Source organism: Parathielavia appendiculata (assembly GCF_033297405.1).
Source record: "Parathielavia appendiculata strain CBS 731.68 unplaced genomic scaffold N657scaffold_56, whole genome shotgun sequence".
NCBI lineage: Eukaryota > Fungi > Ascomycota > Sordariomycetes > Sordariales > Chaetomiaceae > Parathielavia > Parathielavia appendiculata.
Window position 1 is genome coordinate 1 of NW_026944275.1, and position 22621 is coordinate 22621.

A 22621-nucleotide genomic window follows, 5' to 3' on the forward strand; every position below is an offset into this window, starting at 1 on the left:
TCTTCTTCTTTTTCCTTTCCTCAGCTTTCGATTAGCAGAATTGAGTAGTGTTTGCAGCGCCTTTGTGCCTCGCTATATATTGCTCGTCTCTCACAGTAGTGGTCGGAAGCCGAGGATCGAGACGCGCACGCGGCGTTGTGGCAGATGCGGCGAGCCTGGCCATAATGCACGCACCTGTTAAGGAGTTGCAGAAGTGCCCGAGGAAGACGATTCCGAGTAGTTTCAATCATTTTTGTCAGTGTTGGTTGAATCATCTTGAAATATGTTGTGCAGATGTGTTTTGTGGGACGTTCGCTTGTCTGGGACGTTCGCTTATCATGTACGTTATGTGTTTCTTTTAACGTACATTATCAGTGAGTGACCCATATCAGTGAATGACCCACCCCACATAACCCTACAACAACTATCCTCAATTATTCCACCACAACACTAAGAGCCAACTACAATAACATCAGAAGCAGCTGAATCAGATGATTTTCCAGCCTCCTGGCAAGTGCGGGCATTATGACCAGGCTTGCCGCACACACCACAGCATCGAACCCTCGTACGAGGCCCCCCTGCACCACCACCATCCGGCTGCGTTTCTTCCACTCCCCACCCACGGCTTTCTGGTCCAGTACATCCTTTGCATCTCGCACAGTGATTGATCTTCCGAACTGCACACGTGTTTTTTTGGCTCTGCGGCGCTTCCTTAGTGCCTCGTTGGCCTTGCGGAGCGAAGAGACCTCTGACCTAAGGAGAGCCACCTCGTGCATCACAGCCATTGTACCTTTAGTAAGCTGGTCCACAGCAGCCAACATTGACGTTGGGGAGATATTTTGATGGTTTATAATGCGAGTCTTGATGAGCGTTGCCTGCGATTCGGCTTCTCGGGGGTTGTGTGGTGTGACGAATCTCGTAGCCCCTATCTCTGAAAGGGACTCCTGAAGGTATAACTTAACGACGGGGTGAGGTTCGGTGAAGCCAAAGGGTTCACAACAAGTACTGTCTTGAAGGTACTGACAATCTTGCACGAGAATTGCTTACTGGAGAACTCCCAGAGTCCTCCAGAGCGAGTGACTATATACTAGTTGTTGTCCTTATGTGCTCAGTGTGCTCAGTCCTCTGAGCACACTGAGCATTCTGCATGCTCATCGTGCTATGCCTTCTGAGCACCCTGAGCATCTTGCATGCTGCAACGTGCTCCCTAGTCTTGGCACCATAGCACTTCAGCCTCCTCCTGACTGGTCTGCCTTGCTGTCTGCTGTCTGAATGATTGGCTCGGTACGCTCCCCCACGCCCCGCATGTGGTCTTCCGCCATGCGACGTGCTGTTGGCTTGTTGTAATTCGTGACAGTCTTGGTGGTGTCCGTCTATGTACCAAAGCAGGATCCTCAGGCGCTAGGAAGGGTTTGCAACGATTTACGCAAGATAATCACGGATACAAGACAACACGCGGGTACGACAGTGGACGTGGTGATTGCCGGAGATTTCAACCGGCACGACCAGCTGTGGGGAGGAGATGATGTATCTTTGGAACGGCAGGGGGAGGCGGATCGGATTATTGACCTAATGAACGAGTTCGCCCTTCGCAGTCTGCTTCGGCGAGGCACGAAGACATGGCACGGCGGAGATCACGACACGGCCATCGATCTGGTCCTGGCTTCTACCGAGCTAGCGGACACAACAGTCAAGTGTGCGATCCACAGGACAGAGCACGGATCGGATTACCGCGCGATTGAGAAGGTCTTTTACACCTTGGTCCCGGTACCGAATCAACGGGACCGACTTCTCCTCAAAAATGCACCTTGGAAGAAAATAAACACCAGGATTGCAGGGATACTGGATGCCACCCCGTCTGGGGGCACCGTACAGCAGCAGACGGACCGACTGATGTCGGCGGTCAGGGTCCGGAGCAATTACACGAAAATACACGTTGAAGTTGAATTGCAGGTGAAATCTCCGTACATTTCAATTACACAGACGACCGCCGAAAATCCATGCAATTTCAACATGACCTCTGCTACGTGGATCCATTATTGCAATAGTGGGCCCTTCTTAGCAGATGATAGTGATTAAGAGTATTTTGTATGGTAAACACTAACATGCTAATATCCTCCTGACAACGAAGCGGTGAGATGGTCGGCAGAACTCCCACCGCCCTATTGGCTGGTGAGGTTGGTGTTCTGGCCTACCCGCCAGCGAAGCTTCAAGTCCAAGAACTCTGGAGACGACAATACCGAGACTTACTGGTGGAGCAAAAAGAGGCTTCAGAACCGCCTACCAAAATCCCTCGCCTTTCCGGCAATAGGTTCGCCGCCTTCAGAAGCCAGGAGCGAAGTCGAGCAAGCTCAGCGTCTGTCTCTTCTTCACCCTTCCCATCTCCAGCGCCAGTCGACCTTGACGAGTTTGAGCGTTGGCAACTGGAAGAGAGCGACTCTGATCGGTACGAGGAGGATCCCCGTGCCTACTGGCATAAAAGAAGAAGCACCTATCCACGGCTTGCGCGTATGGCGTTGGATCTACACACAGTACTTCCCATGAGCGCAGGGGTTGAGCGTTTGTTCAGCGTTACCGGCGACATGGTTACTCCTCTCCGCAACCGGCTCCAGGCAAACACTATAGCTCTGTGTCAGATCCTTCGCAGCTGGTACGACGCCGGCATGATCAGTGATCTTGATCCAATACTGTCATGGAAGACACGTGAACCCAGAGAAGATGACTGATGACGGCCAGGGTAAGGGATGGATATGGGGTGGCCGGTTTTCTTTTTGTTGCAGGGGCAGCAAGCGGGGCAGAAAAATGGTCATTGGCTGGATGCGGAAGAAATATGTGGGGCAAAGCAAGAAATGTGGGTGTTATCGCCCACGTGACGGCAACTGCAATATATTGCATCCACTCCCATGTGAGCCTTCGATAGATCAATTCAACGGGGTTTTGATTACCTAAGGTGCAATTACACTGCAACGGAGGGGTGTCGTTGATGGGAGTGTAATTGATCCGGACCCTGTCGGCGGTCCAAACCTTGACACCAAAAGCAAGCCATCGCCATACGCTAAGAGGTGGTGGACAACCGACCTCACATAATTGCGTCGTATTTACACATACTGGAGGAACCGCGCCCGGACCGAACGACGAGCGGGGCGAGCCTTGGTGGACTTGGAGGAAACGGCAAAAGGGGCAGCAAAGCAGTACAACGACGCTATTCGGCAACAGAAGGAAAAGCACTGGGACAAGTTTCTCGCAGACAATAGTAATATCTGGAAGGCTGCTAAGTACCTAAAGTCCGGCGACGACACGGCGTTCGGAAAGGTTCCACAGCTCGTCAAAGCAGATGGAACAGTCACAGCCAATTACAGAGAACAGGAAGAAGAACTCCTGGCTACCTTCTTTCCTCCCCTCCCGGAGAGCATTGAAGATGAGGTCCCAGACCGCAAAGGGCTCCGCTAGTAATGCCGCCGATCACCATGGAAGAAGTTGAACGACAACTATTCGCGGCCAAATCTTGGAATGCGCCCGGGGAGGACGGCCTACCAGCAATAGTCTGGAAAGAGACTTGGCCAGTGGTCAACTACCGTGTTCTCACGTTATTCCGAGCGTCCCTGGAGGACGGTATGTGATGGGCTGAGCCCATGATGGCCTCGGCAACCCTCGGCCGTGGTATCATGATAACGTCATCCTGAGGCAGGCAGTGTCTGTGTGTTCCGGAGCATATAAGAGCTGCCCTCTCTTCCTGTCATCTAGTTCTCTCTTTTCTTCTTCTCTCTCCATTCGAGGCAAACTCGTAGAGTCGTCACCAGCTAGTTGCAATGCACTCCTGGGACCGTTACAGGTACACTGCCCACTCAAAAGATTATACCGCTCAAGAAGCCCGGCAAGGACGACTACACTGTTACGAAGGCCTGGAGACCTATTTCACTTTTAGCAACGCTCGGCAAGCTGCTGGGGTCGGTCGTGGCAGAAAGGATCTCACATGCGGTCGAGACGTATGGGCTCCTCCCGACCAACCACTTCGGAGCGCGTAAACAACGGTCGGCTGAACAAGCGATCCTACTCCTCCAAGAACAAATCTACCCCGCCTGGCGAGGTCGAAAGGTAGCAAGCTTGATCAGTTTCGACGTGAAAGGGACCTACAACGGAGTCTGCAAGGAAAGACTTCTTCAGCGAATGAAAGCACAGGGCATCCCATGGGAGCTGCTTCGATGGATCAACGCTTTTTGCTCGGAGCGTACAGCAACTATTCAAGTCAACGAACATTCTTCTGAGGTTCGAAGCCTACCCCAGGCTGGTCTACCTCAAGCTTCTCCCTTATCACCGATCTTGTACCTCTTCAATGCGGACCTGGTACAACGACGAATCAACAGTCATGGTGGAGCGATAGCCTTCGTGGACGACTTCACAGCGTGGATCACAGGACCACGGCGCAGAGCAACCGGGAAAGCATTGTAGCCATCATCAAGAACGCCCTAGATTGGGAAAGAAGGAGCGGTGCGACATTCAACATACAGAAGACGGGAATCATACACTTCACTCGTAAGACCTACAAGACCGACACACAACCATTCATGATCAAGGGGCAGATTGTCGAGCCCCAAGACCATGTCAAGATCCTAGGAGTGGTTATGGATGCGAAACTAAAGTACAGAGAACACATTTGGAGGGCTGCGTCCAGGGGATTGCTTGAGGATAGCGTCCCTCATGTCTTTGTCCAGCACATTCTTAGGCTCGATAAAGTCGCCTCGCTCCGGTTTTCGAAACAGATGCAGCCCTTCCCACCTCCCCGCCCTCGACAGCTGCACGTACAGGCTCATGAAGCGGGGCCGCGTCGCCGTGTCACCGGCGTGGGCACCTTTGAGGTTGACAAGGACGCTCGAGAACTGCTTGCCCTGACTCTTCTGGTCTGTCATGGCGCATGCCGGCGTGCAAAGCGGTCCCGTTCTGTGGGTGACCCACCTGAACCCTGGCTTGCCTCGAGACCTGGGCGTCTTGCCCCGCATGTGACCCGGGACGGCGAACGTTGTACTCTTGATCAGGATAGTGCCGTTGGGGAGCCCGGGGATTGCGAGGTCAGTGCTATCGTCCGACTGAAGAAGGACGGCCACGGGCGGTCCGAGATGGAGAGTCACGTCGCCGGCGAGGGCGATGGTGGCTGACGCGAGATCGGGGAAGATGTCGACGGCTCTGAAGGGCGCCCCGTTGACCACCTTCAACCCGACAAACTGGTTCCGCGTCACTACGACCGGCATCCCTTGCGCATAGAAGAACAGGCCGGGTGTGGGGAGCTGGGAGTCGTCTCCGTGGCGGAGCACGTCGCGCAGCTCTTCGACGTTAAACCTTCTCCCGGACTCGGCCTCGTGCTTGGCGACGAAGATGGAGATGTGCTTGCCGTGCGCACGGCCCCATTGGACGACGGCTGCCATGTTCAGGTCCCACCGGTCTTGGTTCAATGGAGTGATGGCTCTCAGGCCGTCTACGAAAGAAGCCCGAGACGATGGGCCATAGAGGCGGTCGCAAAGCCGCTGGAAGTCCAGTTCCGTCTGCTCACCATTGCGCAGGCGCCGAAGGAAGCCTCGCAGCTTCGGACATCCGGCCGCGCGGACTTGTTCGCGGAGGATGACCACACTTGTAAACTGGAGAAAGACCTTGTGTGCCGCTAGATGCCTTTCCAAGCTTTCCGGTCTCTGTCCGCTGCGGTGCCTCGGCATTGGCAAGAGGAGGCTGGTCTGCAGGACGGGGTCGAACTGGAAGAAGTCGCCTGTCTCGGATCAACTGCCCTCGCTTCTTCGTCCAAGCACCTCAGGGCCGAAGCCGCTGCCAAATTCTTGATCTCGCTTCCTTGGACTGCCGAGAGCACGCCCAGGATGGCCGCGTAATGGTCTTCTACATCAATGCTCTCAACGTCCGCCCCAGCACCATCCTCGTCCCTGGCCTGACCGCCCAAGGCACCCGCTTCCGCAATGCCATCGGGTTCCTCTTCTAATCCTTGAAGCTTCCGGTCAGCGCGGGCGTCGTCCGCCGAGACACGAAGCAGAGCAAGGTTTCGAACGTGAGAACGAATTCGAGTGCTCAGCTGCCACTGTTGTATTGCTTCGGTGTGCGGATCCCGTTTTCGTTCTTCTTCCAGCTAGCGCCTCCTCTGCTCTTCACGTCGACGTCGGCCTTCTTCCAATTGCATGCAGGTCTCCTAGTGTTGGCGGCGGCGGTCCTCTTCTCCCTGCCACATGTCCCTCTCCTCATGCTGGCGGCGGTCTTCTTCCTGTTGCCGTGCTGCCTCTATCTGTTCACAACGCCGCGCTACTTCCTTCGTGCGTCTTATCACCTGTCCGCCGCAAGTGCCTGGCCTCCCGCTTGCGTTCCTACATTTCAAACACCTGCTGCAGCGCTTCTTCCTCGCCTTGCGTCAGTTCTGCTAAAAGCAGCGGCGGGGCTTCCGGTATAGGCCGGCTCTCGTCATATTGCAGTCCATTCAACCTACGTGGGCCGTGGCTCCGGCGCTCTGCTGGAGATTGGAACGGCACGGAGCAGTATTTGGAAACAGAACCCCGAGGCACCTGATCGCCCGCCATGGTCATCTCCTAAGCAGGCACGGCCCCTTCATCACCCGCATTCGCTGTCTTTGTCCGGTCTTGCTGGGGTCGTGTCTGTGGCGGAGTGAGTGGAAAATCGCCGACATGCGATCCAGACATGCTGAAGCAATAACAGATGTACAACAAAACACGTTATATTCTCATACAGGGACGAGCTGGTTGAAAAATTCTGTGTTGACCAACCTACAAATCCCACCGTGCCATTCTTCTTGATGATGCTGGCTCTTGCTACCACGGGCGGCGGGAATGGTTACTGCCATCCTGCATCGTACGGAATCTCGGCAGAAGGCGGCGAGCCTGATGGAGCCAACCGGCGTCCATCGGACGCGCTGGAGCTCATCCCACGGAAGATGTCTCACTCGCGCGCTGGTAGTCGCGGGGGTTAAACATCATACTCCAATCGCGGTTCAGCAACGTGCATAGCGGCGGCAAGAGTAGGAAGATCACGAAGGACCTTTGCCTCAGCGCAGGCTTTCAGGCTCGCATCCGGAATTTGATCGGAGCTGTTGGAGACAAAGCGGAGAGCAGGGGAAGGAGTTGAAGACCCGACACAGGCGCCGACTTTTTGTACTTTCTCCCTCTCTCCTCACTCACGCTGTGTTTTCCGTTAAATCGACATATCCGCTTGCCGCTCTGCCGCCTTTTTCAGTGCCACACCGTGACAACGCCGACAACGACTGACATGGCTTCGTCATCTGCCTCCGTCACTTACCCCATGCCTCCAGCGTCAAACAAGCGAGACCAGGGCGCAATAGGTGCAGACCTCATTGTCACCTACTACTCCGACCTGGCTCAGTGTGAGATCCTCCCAACTGGCTCGCGATACACTACTTCCGGTAGCTTCAAGGCCGGGACTTTCCTGCCATTCATCCAACCCGCATTCATCCACGACATCTATCCGCGTCTACTCAGCACCAGGGACGAGGAAAGTTCCGGCATTCCCATATACTCTCCATGTTCAACGCCGAAAGCAAGAAGAGGAACTTTAGAGGAGGACTGGGAGGGTTAATGGTTCAGCATCGTCGCCCGACTCTTGCCGAACAAACTTACCTTCCACGACGCCAGGCTGGACGGATGGGAAGGAGAGGAAACTGAGTCTTGTGCAGGTGGCAAGGCACTTGCCTGTTGCCCAAGTTCCTTCAGGCTGCCTTTGGCGGGCCGCGTAGCGGCACGGTCTCACTTGTCACTCCCTTGCCCTACATAGATAGCTTGGTATCGCAACGCTGACTGGCTCCCAGTCAGCCGCTGACTGACTGCAACCCCAACCCTGCCCCGCTCCTGCCTGCGATATTGACGAATATCCACATAACCGCCAAGCTTGGCAATGTGGTTATTTTTTAGGCAATTGATATACGGGCAGAGGGCACAATTGATACACGGGCAGGGCGTTATCCGGGCAGGGCAATGCGGAAGCTCCTATTGGCTCAAAATTTCCTGTTAAGCAGGGTCTTTCACTGTCAAAATTCTGCCGCATCCTCTCCAGAGTTGCCAGCTGGCAATGGTCTGCCCAACCCCAACTGACGTCAAAGCATCCCCTTTTGTCTTCGCCTGCGTATCAATCGCATAATGGCTCGCTTCTCCAACAGCTCCCGAAAGCGATCCCGATCTGAACACGATATCGCCGACCTAGATGAAGCGCAATCCCAAACCAAGAAGCGACTCCGACGCGATACCTCCGATGCGCGCGAGCGGACCAGGCCCCTTTCTTCAAGCAGTAGCTTAGGGCCTGACCCTGAGGAATGGTACGGCTATGGCGACGAAAATGCTTTGTACAATCTCTTCGCGACCAATCCTCCGGCACATTTTACAACAATATCACAACCCCATGGATCCCAAGGGTTGGACGAGCCCTGGTGGGAACTGCAACGACTCTGAGATATTTCTCTCCCTCGATTTCCCGACCCCCGCGAGACCGATGCACCGGGTCCGGCGGCGGCCAAAATACAGCACTTGGGCCAGGAAAGGCAGCAGGCGTACGCGCCAGTGGTCCGAAGGTCCAACCCAGCGTACGGAGACGGAGATCTCACTGGGAACTCGTGCAGAGCAGCAGTGACAAAGAGGTCTTGCATAATACGAGATCTACTCGACGTGGAGGGCGTGTATGATAATAGCTATGTGCTTTCCCTCTTGGGCATGGCCAAGGCCATTCAGCGAATCAGCAAGCAAAGCGGTCGGAGTGCGTCGAGGTGGGCAGGGTCGCGATAAGGTCCGATAGGAATGCGTCTAGGATTACCGGATCGGGACGGTAGCGCGTCGAGGCTGGGTGGAGAACGGTGGATCCCAAGTGGAGCAAGGGCTAGGGGTTGTGACGAATGAGATTGCGGGAAAACGGGGAACGCGTCGGGATCCGGGTGAGTATCATAGAGTAGTGAGTGAGGGCAGGAGGGAGGCCACGACGGCATGAGCAAGCCAGCCTAGCACCGAGCCTCGAGGGTCGGACGTAGTTGGTTCGTATCCTCGGCTATAGCCCCACGAACAAGGGACAGGATCCTAGCGCTGAAAATGCATCTCCATCGCGAATGCTCGGAACGTGTTCTAGAGGACTCGATGGGTGTGAACGAAGTAGAATGGGCGACGCATTCCGGCCTCCGTCGCCTGCGCCGTTTGGAGTCGTTACGGAGGCGGTCCCGGTCCGGCAACGCGACCGGGATCTCGTCCGGCAAAACATCGGGCAAGCGTTGGGCCGGGGTAGCTGAGTCAGCAACCGCAATCGTGCAACGCCAGAGATTTTGCATCAACACGGTACCAACCAATACAACAAGGTCGGTTCACTCCACTCTCTCTTATGTTTGCCCCCCTCGCACGCACGAAGGCTGACAACCCTCTCCATTACCAAGACGGATACGGGCCGCCTACCAAGTGCTTCTCGTTGGGCCGCGTTCCACGCCTGCGGGTGCATAACCGAGGACCCCCCAATTCTAATCCGAAAATGTCCTGGCAAGTTAGCAGACGGTGCCTGTTCCAAGTGGGCTCTTGAACTGCCGGTGCCCCTAACAGTCAGCTATTCCTGTGAGCGCCTCAGATGCCATTGCGCGCAGAGTCGACGCTGTTGTGCACAGGGTCGTTGCTGTTGCGTGCAGGGTTTGAAACCTCACGGTAGGGTTGACGGGGCGTGGCCATTCTCTCACTCAATTCGTCGGCGGATGGATTCACGGGTAGCTATGCAGTGACTTCTTGAGGCGCGGTTCCTGAATTAGGTGTCTACCGAGAGAAGGACGAGGTTTGGTGCCCAGGGCATTAGGTTCAGCTAGGCTGGGGTGGCTGAACATGCTCCGAGGTTTTGGGTCCAGAAATGGAACGTGCAACACGAAGCGTTAGTTTCTGAGACGGTTTTGGCAATTTCAATCGAGATGCGACATCACCTGGAATCGGGGAACTTGAACAGTCATTTTCAATGCCCGGGACTGGAGGTTACTGCCCAGTCCTCCGGAGCTGTTTTCCACTTGATTGATATTGTACCTGACAGGCTTGAGGTCGATTCTGAGGTCAGTATTCGCTGTGGCAAAAGATGACGGCCTCCGCAATATTCATGTATATGCATGACCTCCTAAGCCACTGGAGATCCTCGAGCTTGCGACACAGCCCCCCAAACTTGGTTGTTATCAACTTATCGGCTTTTCAGCTCCCTAATCGAATCGGATCGTATTGGAGGAATATATACCGCTACTAGCCCTGCCATCCCTAACGGGTGCCGATTCCCGTTTTAGGATCGCAACAGATTGGCACTTTCAATGACGATAAAAGAATGGATAGCCACATCTCTCAGTCCGACACAAGAGAGGGCGAACTGTGAAGCACAGCTCAAGTTTCACAACGTTGTTTCACCCGCAAGCGCAAGCCAAGCGCCGAGACCGCCGAGCGCCGGAGTCAGCCAGTCGGTAGTGGTTATTCGGCCACGCCAATGCTCGGCGGGCGCGGCCAAGCCGTTCAGACCTTGACGCCCAGGTCTTGGCCGAGCGCCCGGGGGCGATCTCGCTGGGGGCACGGAGCGGATCGCCCTCGCAGCATCCCGGAAGAATCGAGGAATGTCGACGCGAGATAAGCTTTCTTGGAGCAATTCGCTGGGACAGAGCCGTTTTTTAACACGAGAAGTGTTGCAGGCTTGCAGCATGGTGCGTTTCGAGAGACGTCGCAGTTTGTCACTCTTTTTAACTTGTGGCAGAGTCTTTGTTGACTCGTTGTTTTGGTGCCCCTGAGGCGCCCCTGAAAAGCGGCCAGGGCGCGGGCTCGGCCGCCGATCGCTTTCATGTTCACCAGAGGCTTGGATTCCGCGGGATTAAGAGGCAGTCATATCAGCCGCATTCCAGCCGGCGATCTCGCTTGGCTTGATTTCGTTCCTGTTGATTCCTGTTCTATTCGCTTGTTGTTAGGCTTTCTTGGGGCTCCGGTAGCCGATTCAGGATTGCTTCTTTTTCTGTTCCGTTCTTACTCTTCTTTTTTTGTTTGTCCGTTTGTATTTTGTGCATCAGGTTCTCTCTCTCGCCGACTTCCCTCCTTGCTGGACAAGACGAGCGTGCGCTGTTCTTCGGGGGGTACCTAGGGGCCTTAACCCACCAACCACAATGCCGAAACTCGACGTCAGCGAGCTCAACACGGTCTTAGGAGTGTTCGGTACGCATTTAGGCCAATCGCTAAGGGTTACGAGACGCTGACGTGTGCTAGGCGCCTTCATCCTCCTATACGGCATCATCTCGGTCAAGATCAAGGCCCACTGGTTCTTGGGCGAAGCGCGTGAGCAGCACCATTCGCCATGTTTGCATGACCCATCTCACCGTTCTTTCAACCCACAGTTCCCGCCGTCGCCATCGGAGTTCTCCTCGGCCCCATCGCCGCCAACTTCATCGACAGCGCGAGATGGGGCTCCGCGGCTGACGGCCAAACGAGCGCCATCACGCTCGGCATGGCCCGCGTCGTCATCGGCGTCCAGCTGGTCATTGCCGGCTTCCAGTTGCCCAAGAAGTACCAGCAGCTGCGCTGGAAGGAGATGGCCATCTGCCTGCTGCCCATCATGACCATCATGTGGCTATGCACGACGCTCTGCCTCATGGCCACCATCCCCAACATCTCGCTGCTCGCCGCCCTGGTCATCGGCTCCTGCGTCACCTGCACAGACCCGATCCTCTCGCAGGCCATCGCCAAGGGGCCGTTTGCCGACAAGTTTGTGGCCCGAGACCTGCGTGAGATCATCTCGTCCGAGGCCGGCGCCAACGATGGCTTCGGCTTCCCGTTCCTTATGCTCGCCACATATCTGATCCGCCATGCCGACATACCTGGCGCCGGGAAGGAGGCCCATGCCGATAGGGCTGTGGGACTGCTGGCCCGCGCCAGCGAGGGCGTTGGTCGGCTTGGAGGCGGTGTCGGTGTCGCCATGAGGGAGTGGTTTGTCGAGACGTGGTTGTACATCGTCCTCATGTCTGTTGCCATTGGCGCGCTTGTTGGCTTCGCGTCCGGATGGGCGCTGAAGTTTGCCCTTCGCAAGTGGGTTGACCCATTCACATCAAATCTTGGCTAGCACGTTGTTGACGCTTGGTAGGAAGTGGGTGGACTCAGAGAGCTACTTGCTGTATCCTACCGCCATCGGTGTAAGCCAGATATCCAAGAAGTTCGACATTGGCCTCTGCTGACCATCACAGCTCTGGCTTGTGGGCATTTGCGGCATGCTCGGCACCGACGACCTCCTCGCCTGCTTCGTAGCCGGCAATGCCATGAACTGGGACGGCGAGTACCTCCGCGAGACTGAGGATCGCCATGACGAGGTCAACTCGTGCATGGACGTGCTCCTGAACTTTGGTGGCTTCATGTACATCGGCAGCATCATCCCCTGGAGCGAGTTCCACCAGCCAGACATCACAGGCATCACCTACGGCCGCCTCATCGGACTCGGCGTCCTGGTCCTCATCTTCCGCCGTATCCCTGCCATCTTCATGACGTACAAGCTCATGCCCAAGGTGTGCAAGGACTGGAAGGAGGCCCTGTTCATGGGATACTTCGGCCCCATTGGCATCGGCGCCGTGTTCTACGTCGAGCACTCGCGCCATCTCTTTCCCGAGCTCGGCCAGGGCGACGCGGAAGAGACGGCCCTCGTGCGCGCCATGATCCCCGTCGTCTACTGGCTCGTTCTGTTCTCGATTGTCGTGCATGGCCTTTCCATCCCGGCGCTCAACGCTGTCTACAGGTTCTATGGGGTTAAGCCCATCACTGAGGACGCCACGGAGCTCCGCCGCATGTCGATGCGCGTGCCGACCCCGGTGAATGCCACCGTGGGTGATAGCCAGACCTTTATCGCCTATAACCGCTTCTCGCGGCCCGTGTTCAGCGATTTGCCGCCTGTCGGAGGAAACGGCTACCCCATTGACGAAAAGACGCGGATCGAGAGGAGGTATTCTCGAATGGTGTAAGAGTTCAGTAGAGGACTGTTGAGTAATAGACTTGGACGCAGTCCTTGAGGTAGCACTAGTGAACTAGATAGCAAAGCCCATCCTAGCCGTTCATTTGATTGTATCCCACGTCAATTGTGTAACTTATTGTTATTTTTGGGCCGGCGGATATGCCCCATCGTGTGCTTGAAGAATGGCGCTGAGGTTAGGGCCGAATACCCGGTTGAAGACGATGGAAGTCCATAGGGTTTATAATTCTAGGCAAACTCAGCGGGGTCGGTCTGCTTTGTTTTAGCTTCAAAGTCATTGGGTTGTGTTGAATCTTCTGCCATTGAGGCCTAAAAACGCAGTCATTCATTCAGTCCCTTGATTCGTCAGAATCCATGGTATCCAGTCGTGTATTTAAAGTACAAGTGCCAGTTCGGGGCATCCCATGAGTCAAAGTATGAGACATCACTCTCATACACCTCCAAATACCGCGAGTCGTTTATATACCAAAGAAATACCTTGCTGTTCCAACCATGCAAGAAGCAGAGCGCGTCGGTGCTCCAGGCACACCACAAGCAGTATTACATGATCAAAACAGAGATTACCCCAGTGCTCGTGGCTCCCGAGCAAACTCTCACCAATTGATCAGCATTCCTGAGCAAACCTCATCCAGCAACCCACCTTGCTCCGCAGTCACTTGACCGAAACGCAAATCCCAACTTCCACTCTTCAAAAAATCAACTACAACAACAAGCCTCTTTGTCCGAGAAACAACACCCACCCCGATCCGAAAAGCAACACCCGCCCCTGTCACTAAAGCAGCACCCGCTCCGGTCACTGAAGCAGCACCCGCCCCTGTCACTGAAACAGCAACCCCCACGGTCACTGCAGCAGCAGCCGGGCTCGCCCTCCACCCAGGAGGAGTCCATTTCCCAGGGCACTCTGCTGTCGGCGCTGTTGTTTGGGTGCATCGGTGGCGGGGAATAGTATTGATTTGGCTCAGCCTGCTGCCAGGTTTGCTGATGAAGCGGCGAGGTCGAGCGGGTCGAGGAGGTGCTGCTGCGCGGAGTGGTCTCCATGGCGGTACGGGGTGCTGGAGGTCTGGTGATGACGGTGGTTGCGGTGGAGGAAGCTGAGTTGATGTTGGGGGAGGGGACGGAGACTTCGTATGGCGGAGGCGGCTGGTCGGGGATATCGGGCGTTTCTGACAGATCCCGCTTTTGGGGGTGCATTCTGGCAGTGTGGTAACGGGTGATTTGACTTTTACCGGCCTTTTCCAGGTTCAGACTCGATTTGGGAATGGCTTTTGAACGCTGACGTTTGCCAATTCAGTGCAAGGTTGAAGCAAAATTCTGAAGATTGGATGAAGTTGCCGGGCACAGCAAGAAGTGGCACCCTTATTATGGCGGCTGCCCAAAGCCCATAGATGGATGGATGGCCTCGACAGGTCATCGAAACGTTGCGGTTCGGCTGCTGTGAACTTGGCGTTGCTCAGCTGGCGTCAGATACGCCGGCTGACTAGCAGATGGCGGGACGCGTCACCAAAACCCGGTCTCGGAACAGCGGCTGAACCAAGCCCTCCTATCGACTAAACTGGCATTTTGCATGGGTTACGGTCGAACAGAAAGCATGTGGAAGACCGAAGCAATCCCAGGCCTTGACCAGATGTGTCACAGCCTCCACGCTACCCTCGATGCAATTATCCCCCTTCGGTTTAGCGTCCATGTCAGAGGACCTTGCTGTCCCTGTTTTCCCTTTTCTTATCTTTTTTTTGTTCTTTGTTTTTGGCCGTAATCGCTTTTGCTAACACTATCAATTGGGCAAATAATAGAGACATCTATTGAACCGTGGGTAACTAATGACTATGTAATATGGAAGGAACGTGACTACGCCCGGGAACTACTCACCTATAGGTCCTCATAGGTAACCTAACGTTACTCAAAAATAGGTAAAACTGGACAGTAGATGTAGTTTAAATATATTGCTAGTATAGGTCAATAAGTATTAACGTTATTTAAACCTTATCTAATTTAATATCATATAGTTAACGTGATCCACCATTGACTCGCATACACGATTATTGACTCATGGAGCGGAGAAGCGCATTGTGGCTGCGAGTTCGTCGTGCTAGTGTTGCTGGATTGTTGATAGGTTACCCACCTTTGATCATTTGGTTTCGAGGGAGTTCCCAAACTGCCCTGTCGTTCCCACGCCAATAACCTGCAGAGGGACAGAGTCCTCACCTGTTTCGCTAAGGAATGTCTTCTGTAGCTGCAGTATCGTTGTGCATGCCCTGTCTCCGTGACACAGAAAGCCAATGTTCCAGGTTGGGTCTCCTCCAAATCTTTCCATTGCTGAAGAGCCCGGGATTTTTACTGATACCCCAAACGCCCCCGATTCCAGAAGTCAGCATGGTGCGTGGATACGATATTGCCTGCTTCTCTCGCCGAGTCACAGTATGCTGGTTTTGATTCCTGAAGAGCTGTCGTTCGGTTTGGCAAATGCATTGAGCTATGCAAATCTGGATCGGGTGGTTGAGACGGAGTCGAGACGAGAGAAAAAAAAAGGCAAACTATGACGGCCCCACGCTGCCTCTGACCGCGCGGGGAGTCAATACCGCCCATAACAAACTGAGCCGTGTTTTCGTAACTCAAGTCATCGCCTCATACCTCGCCTTTGTGGTTAATAGAGCAAATGATGGCCAAGAAGCCGAAAGGCTAATCAAAGCTGGACTCTGATCCATTTTGTCAGCCTGACAATATATTGGTATTGTACGACGTGATTAGGGGTTTACAAGAGTCAAACACCTGGAAGAGAAGCCGTTGGTCTATGATGACTCGAGAATGGTACTCTGTCCTCACGAAGGTAGGGGGCTGAAATAACAGCAGTGGGTCTGGTATTGACAGGGCTGGTTGTCATGTCTCCCCACAAACCACAGCAAAACGCGATCTCTTTGAAGGACTGGCTCTTAGAAGCAGCTCCTCAGGCGAGGAGTTCGGAGGGGGAGTGTACCCACGTGCCATCAATGTGTACCCCACCTTGATACCTTACGTCGAATATCTTTCCGCCATGACGTAGCGTACGATGGAGAGCCAACCAATCAACTCAAGCAGAAGCTGAGCGCTGATTGGATCGTTTATGTCCCCACAGTACGCACTGGAAGCTCACAGATTTCTGTCTGCAGCGGATAGCATCTTCCAGAAACCAGCGAACCAAGCGGCTGAGGCTGGTGACAGCATCATGGCGACGCGGGGCGTCGCCATGATTTATAATAACATGGCGCTCTGTACGCCGACTGCGGTTTTTGCAACACCATCCTCAATCTTCAACCAGTTGCAACTCTTCTATCTGCTGCAGGTGCAGGATCACTTCGCAGCAGCCATCATCTGCAACTCCTCTTCATACACCCAACGATTATCGCCAGATATTAGTGAGAGTCCTCTCGTTACATTGAGTCGTCGGACAACCTAAAGCGCAATGGCCTACCACGCCAGACGCGACCAGGAGGCGATGTACTGCCATGCCTGCCACCATCAGTGGCGGAGGGACGGTGAGAGCATCGAATGCCCTGCATGCATGAGCGCATCTACAGAGATTGTACGAACAGCACTTGCATGAGCCTTCGCACAGCGCGACGGAAGAGCTAACCACCACCATGAAGATCGATCTCGAGAACGACCCACGCCACTTCCACAACCGGCAGCCTGCGCAAGAAACTGCGTCCAGCACTCAGCACGCTTCCAGCACTGCTGCCACCGGCTCTGAAATTCTCGCCGCCGCGATGGTTCTTCCTGAGCCAACTTCAGATCGACGTGCCCACGACGTGAGCGCGTCTTCCACAACGCCTTCTCAACCTTCGAACGACAACACGTCTTCAAACAACAACACGCAGAGCTCAACGAGCACCACCAACTCGGGCAACGGTGATGCTCCGGGCAGCGCGAGCGGCAATCCGCCTCGGTTTACTGTCCACTTCTACCCGTTCTTACCGCCACCACAAATTACCTTCGTCACCTATGTCACGACCAGCTCTGCCGCGCCGTCAGCGCCGAACCCGCCGCCACCACCTACCTCCTACACCATGCACTTCTTCCCAATGCCGATGGCTCCTCCTCCGACAGCCAACAACACTCCCGTGACCCAATCGAGCGAAGCAAACACGAATAATAACAACAATCGCCACGCCAGCATCACTCAGCCGACTCAACCCAGCGAAGGCCACCAACACCAGCAGCCGCCGCCAATTGGCCCCTTCCCCGCCGGCGCGCCGCCTGCAGGCATTCCCCTCAGCTTCATCACCTCGGTGTTGACCTCGCTCTTCAACCCCGCCGCCGCCATCCACGGCGACGCCGTCTACACGCAAGAAGCCTTCGACCGCATCATGGCCCAGTTGCGTGACCAAATGCAGCCCGGCGGGGCGCCGCCCGCCTCACAGGCCGCGCTCGACCGGCTGCGAACCAAGGAGGTCGACGAGAAGATGCTGGGGGCCAATGAGGACGGAAAGACGAAGTGTGTCATCTGCGTGGATGACATGGTGAAAGGGGACAAGGCGGCTGTGTTACCATGCGAGCACTTCTTCCATGGAGAGTGCGTGGTGCCGTGGTTGAAGTTGCATGGCACTTGCCCTGTGTGCAGGAGGTCTGTTGAGCTCGATGGCGAGGTAGGGAAGGGCGCGAAGGTTGAGCGGGGTGTTCAAGTGGGCGCTCAGAATGGGCAAGAGCATGAGAGGATGGATGGAGCCCTGGGCGATGCGATGGATTGCTCATGAAGGGGATTGAGTCACCGATGAGGCGTTTGGGATTTGGTTTGTGGATTGGGATGATACCAGGCGCATGGGTTTGACTTTTATGGAAATGACTAGGGGTTTCGTCAGCAGCTGTTTTTGGCTAACTGCATGCTTGGGCGAGAGGTTTGACAGAACTGCTGTGCAAAACACTCAACTGATATAAGATTCTGAGGTAACGGCAGCGGGTTTCTGAAGGGAGGTTCAGATGCAATGGCTGTACGGATTACAAGATCAGGGATTGGGTTTTCGTAGGGGCTTCGGACGAATGACTCGGTATTTAACGGGATGGTGCTTAGATGTCATGCAAATTGACCTTGGTTTGATGAATTTTTAAAACTCTTGCAACAGGCTCTCCTCATGCTATGCTAAGAGCTGACGACTGATTCAGTATCCCATTGGTCCTGTACACTATGATCTGAATAATCTTGTAACTCTCCGCTGCCTCAGTATGGTCTTGCTGACAAAGTCCGATATATGAAACCTGAGTTGTAGAGAAAAGCCATGGAGGATCGATGAGCTTAGTACTCCGTAGTAGAAAGGACAACAAGGAATGACAACGGCAAGACAAAACAAATTCTCGCTGAAAAATAAATGGACGCACCGCGGATCGAACGCGGGACCATCTGTAGGTGCAGATATTTCATTGCAAAACAGAGATCATACCACTAGACCATGCGCCCAAGCGTGTATAATATATATGCAACTCAAACACATCAATGGAAGTTTTGTGCAGCGAGCCGTCCAAGGACGCCAGAGTCCCGTGAAGTTGATGAAGCGCCGTTGTCCATTTTGTCACTCATCCTGGTTTCCAGTAAATGTTGTCCACTAACGTTATACCGGGAAGGCTCTTCCCGGATCTTCCAACAAGCCCAGCTCGACGCAACGCCTCACCTACGATACCATTCCGAGCTCTAGGGTCTCAGCCAGTTCCAGCTTTTCATTTAGTCACCGTCTGTAAGGAGTCGGCGCGCGGTGGGAAACTAAGTTTCCATTCTTCAATCTCCTGCTTCTTGTCTCCGAGTCGCGACGCGCAAGTCAATGATGATGGTTGATTGCTCCATGATAATTTCCGAGTAACTAAAATTTGCTTGGCACGTAAGGTACCTCCGGATTCTCCCGTATCTCACTTCTCACTTGGTTTCAATATATGCGAGCACCTGATGTGGTATTTCATTTTACATACCGACTTTTGTAATCGCATAATGGTATTTTTCGAGCAACACACAAGAGAAACAATTTTGATCGGCTGTCGGACGACTTCAATTTTGCCACAGAGAGATTCAAAGCACTTCAGCTCTTAACTCACATGCCATGCCGCAAACGACATCGAAAGCCTGAATGACCAGTCGAATAGCCAGTCTAAGTGCCGGAAATGGGGTCAGTAGGTGAGAAGGTATGCACATAGTACCTATCCTTGCCGTGCCTCCTCCTGACTGGAGGAACTTCCAACTCGGGTTGATCGGAGGTTTGATAAGTTAGCGCACCCACACCGCTAATCGTAAACTAACAGCCGCATTTAGAAGCAAGATGCCTCTTCGGCAGCCAGAATCCGCGATAACCAACGACGCAGCCGAGCTCGTCGGCGCGAACTTGTCGAAGAGTTGAAGGCCCGGGTTCGTGAGTATGAACGCCAAGGTGTGCAGGCAACCGTGGAGATGCGCCAGGCAGCTCGCAGAGTGGCCATCGAGAACTCGCGGCTGCGCGCCCTTCTCTCCTCCCATGGTGTGACCGGCGAGCAAGTCGACCACTACCTGGCATCATTTAATGACCAGCCGTCGTCGGAAGCTGAGCCAACAGTAGCATTGGCGCCGCGACCACAGGAGACGGGCGCGCTGCACGCACCACTCCCACGACTAGACGGAATCCATGCGAATGGCCGGGCATCATACGGAGATGAGTCAGCAAGCAGTCCATACGGCGCGGAACCGGTGACCGCCACCTCCCAAAGAAGCCCAAATGCAAGCAGTATGAGCCAAGCATCACCGGCTGACGACAACACGGTTGTCGAAATTCCCGCGAGCGACTATTACTCGCCCAACAAAGCCCCAATCTCCGCTCTGGACACGCTGGCAGTTGTGGCCGACGCGAGCATACGGCAGACGTGCTGCGGACCAACCACTCAGTACACCCCAGCCGACGACCGAGACGTCCGGAAATATGCACCCATAAGAGCAGAGCCAGCCCCATGCAGCAGCAACGGCGGTGACGGCTGCGACTCAGCCTCACCGTTACAGCTTCCAACTCCAGGCTCCATAAACTCTCACCCGACGACGACGACGAGGGGTTCTCATTTCGAGATGTCGTGTACGGCCGCCGCGCACATCATGGCCAGCATTTCCCGGGACGGAAGCGAGGAGAAGGCCCGAGAGGCGATGGGATGCTCGGGATCTGAGGAGTGCCTTGTCAAGAACACGGTTCTATTCCAGCTTCTCGACAGTTTGGGGGCCCTGTGAGGGATTTGACAAATGCATCAGGGCAGAGCTTAACAACTGTGTGAGGGCGTTGGCAGCATTTAGAAAGGCAGATTCAAATCGAGTTTGGATATCTTTACCCACCTTCTGCGGCTTCTTTTTGAAGCAGCGCCGCCCTACTAAGCACCTTGCTGGTGTCTCGGTCCTAGAAACAAGGTACCTCAGGTACCTTACCGTAGTTCAGGAGGCGTATTTCTGTTGTAGTGACTAATCATGAGTCAAACGTCGTCGCGCCACAATTCCTTGTCCGTCTTCAGTCTTGGGGTTCCTTAGAGTCTAGAGGCAAAGTGGTAGTCGACTGCTTGTTTCGTCGAATCATGCGTCGCGTTGTGAAAGATGTTTTCTTTTGGTGGTTTAGCTGGAAGGAGAGAATAGTGAAGACGCTCGGGTGCCATGTGGCTTATAGCCTCTGTAGAGGCTGGACCCATGTTACCTTAGTTTCTCTCCAGCTGAACCAGACCTACCCAATCAACTTCACGCAGTGAGTGACATGCACAAGTTGACTGACCCAACTAGGTCATGAATCACTATGGGGGCTCTTTCTATGTCTCCTTCGGTATAAAGTCCGGATATTTGAAAATGGATACTGTCAAACGCATCGGGCCTTCGGACTACAAGAACCTAGTATTTCTAGTTTCTCCCTCATTCCCGATAACCTCACCTTCTTCATAGTTCATACTACTCAGGCTTCTCCACGACTCGCTATCACTGGGCTTTCTAGTTGACTGCCGTCCATGCTCCGTTCCCGGATTCTCGGGGGCTCATTCGTTTCTTCTGGCCGACGACCATTCTCTCTCCAGACTACAGCATCCATTCTTGCCCGGTCAAGCATGGGCGACCTCAAGAACACAGCAGTAGTGAGGGAACATCTTCGTCCCGTCATCGACTTAGCGGTTTCGCCCGTCTTCCATCCCAGCTCACGATGACGACCCTGTAGCGCTATCGCCCATTCCTCCTGGATGATGAAATTCTTCCTCCGACTGGATTGCGAGGCTCGAACTGGCTACGGCGGCCAAGATGATGGAGGCCGAGATCCTCTCGCCGGGTAAGGACCGGTTGAGGGACCTCGTCCCTCAAGGGAGTCTCAGGGCGCGGTAAGAGACACCCCAACTACCATTGTTACCGTGCAAAATGCTTACAATTCCTTCAAGTCATACTCCAAACTCCTTGCCTACTAAGCATTTCGCATTCTCTTCCGCCTCGGCTGCGACGTGCATGTGCACCACCCGTCCGGCCTTCCGGTCAAGGATGACCAGCAGCACGACCACCAAAGGGTGCAAGAGCCCCGCGAGCTGAGCAAATGGCGCGACGGCCACGTCTGGGGTTTCTCCTGAACAACACGGCAGCTTGGTAAGTTCAGCATCCCCCAAGACTCTCTTGAGTAGATGTGACCTGACCAAAACCCCTGTTTACCCTCGCCTCGCAGACAGCCGTCTTCAACAACCAAATCGACTGGATTCCTCTCTCCACGGGCAGCGTGCGGCCGACACACGGTCGCTCCCTGGCCATCACACAGGTCAATGGGGGGTCGCAGTCGTTCAAGGCCGTCAACTCGCTGCGCATCCTCGGCCGCTGGATGCGCATGCTTACCATCCCGAACCAAAGCTCCATTCCACAGGCCTGGACGCACGTCACCGACGCCGACGATCCGGCCGAGGGCGGCAGCCGGCTCAAGCTGAGTTCGAATCGAGATCGGCTGGTGGACTGTATGGAAGTGTTTGTCAAGTATACGATTGTCATGCGGCCGCACTTCCATCTGTTTGGGGACCGGTTTAGCGAGAGGGAGGATGAGGCGAAGAAGAAGAAGTGATGGGTGCAACAGAGGTCTAATGTGGAAGGGAGGGTGGTCTGTCCTCGGGCCTGAGTGGCTGGAGATGCGAACCGCTGCGGTTGCAGGGACCATACTACGCTTTCCCTACTTCATCCAGCAACGGCTTGTCAGAAGAATAGCTATAATCTATTCACCTCGCCTTCATCAACCCCAAACACATTTCTCTAGCAAAATAGCCCAAGAGGCTCCCGAAACGCAGACAAAGGATAACTCGGACCCCCATGGCTTCTCGGACCATCGTATTGGTGGTCCGCCATCCGACAAGGTCTTATTCGAGATTAACGCCATCCGCAATCTCGCCCACTCCATCGCCACAGCTCGCTTCCTATACCAACGCTTCAGGGTTCAAAGGCGGACCGTCCTTTTCCGGGTCCTGCAAAACGAGCTGAGCCCAATCCTAGCTGACGCCAGGTTTCTCTTTATATTCCCTTATTCGGACCCCAAAAATCAGGTCCAGTATATCGAATGGCTGCACCTCATGGCCGGCGTATACCACGGTATGCTGCGAGGCGGCAACACTGAGGATGCCCTGCCCCACCTCGAGGAGCTAAAGGCGCTTTGCCGCACTCTCCACCAGATCAACTTCATCGCCGACATGTACG

General features: G+C 54.6%; 8 protein-coding genes and 1 non-coding gene across 9 annotated transcripts; 7 read left to right on the plus strand and 2 right to left on the minus strand.

Moving 5' to 3' along the window:
* The first annotated feature begins 2081 nt into the window (after positions 1-2081).
* On the plus strand, positions 2082-2891 carry N657DRAFT_606548 (uncharacterized protein). The gene is made up of 2 exons (XM_062790223.1): positions 2082-2175; positions 2234-2891. The coding sequence occupies exons 1-2, from the start codon at positions 2118-2120 to the stop codon at positions 2521-2523; spliced, it is 348 nt and encodes a 115-aa protein (XP_062641964.1). The 5' UTR covers positions 2082-2117; the 3' UTR covers positions 2524-2891.
* Positions 2892-4613: 1722 nt separating this feature from the next.
* N657DRAFT_716165 (uncharacterized protein) lies at positions 4614-6216 on the minus strand (the record flags this gene model as incomplete). Its single annotated transcript, XM_062797479.1, has 2 exons — positions 4614-5734; positions 6057-6216. 2 exons carry the CDS (start codon positions 6214-6216, stop codon positions 4614-4616), a joined length of 1281 nt encoding a protein of 426 aa, XP_062641965.1.
* A 1049-nt stretch (positions 6217-7265) lies between these two features.
* N657DRAFT_651534 (uncharacterized protein) lies at positions 7266-7695 on the plus strand. The gene has a single exon (XM_062794182.1). It carries the CDS (start codon positions 7282-7284, stop codon positions 7573-7575), a length of 294 nt encoding a protein of 97 aa, XP_062641966.1. The 5' UTR covers positions 7266-7281; the 3' UTR covers positions 7576-7695.
* Positions 7696-8173: 478 nt separating this feature from the next.
* On the plus strand, positions 8174-8870 carry N657DRAFT_405220 (uncharacterized protein). The gene has a single exon (XM_062787216.1). It carries the CDS (start codon positions 8306-8308, stop codon positions 8669-8671), a length of 366 nt encoding a protein of 121 aa, XP_062641967.1. The 5' UTR covers positions 8174-8305; the 3' UTR covers positions 8672-8870.
* A 2258-nt stretch (positions 8871-11128) lies between these two features.
* Positions 11129-12964, plus strand: N657DRAFT_584037 (uncharacterized protein; the record flags this gene model as incomplete). The annotated part of the gene is made up of 5 exons (XM_062789726.1): positions 11129-11177; positions 11229-11297; positions 11357-12044; positions 12100-12148; positions 12200-12964. 5 exons carry the CDS (start codon positions 11129-11131, stop codon positions 12962-12964), a joined length of 1620 nt encoding a protein of 539 aa, XP_062641968.1.
* Positions 12965-16318: 3354 nt separating this feature from the next.
* On the plus strand, positions 16319-18125 carry N657DRAFT_651538 (uncharacterized protein). Its single transcript, XM_062794183.1, has 2 exons — positions 16319-16528; positions 16593-18125. Exons 1-2 carry the CDS (start codon positions 16409-16411, stop codon positions 17697-17699), a joined length of 1227 nt encoding a protein of 408 aa, XP_062641969.1. The 5' UTR covers positions 16319-16408; the 3' UTR covers positions 17700-18125.
* Positions 18126-18309: 184 nt separating this feature from the next.
* Positions 18310-18397, minus strand: N657DRAFT_t169. The gene has a single exon. It is a non-coding gene; the product is annotated as a tRNA-Ala (tRNA).
* A 601-nt stretch (positions 18398-18998) lies between these two features.
* On the plus strand, positions 18999-20381 carry N657DRAFT_675692 (uncharacterized protein). Its single transcript, XM_062795840.1, has 2 exons — positions 18999-19110; positions 19238-20381. The coding sequence occupies exons 1-2, from the start codon at positions 19090-19092 to the stop codon at positions 20168-20170; spliced, it is 954 nt and encodes a 317-aa protein (XP_062641970.1). The 5' UTR covers positions 18999-19089; the 3' UTR covers positions 20171-20381.
* An 824-nt stretch (positions 20382-21205) lies between these two features.
* On the plus strand, positions 21206-21998 carry N657DRAFT_659702 (uncharacterized protein; the record flags this gene model as incomplete). Its single annotated transcript, XM_062795011.1, has 3 exons — positions 21206-21233; positions 21368-21504; positions 21615-21998. The coding sequence occupies 3 exons, from the start codon at positions 21206-21208 to the stop codon at positions 21996-21998; spliced, it is 549 nt and encodes a 182-aa protein (XP_062641971.1).
* Positions 21999-22621: the final 623 nt, after the last annotated feature.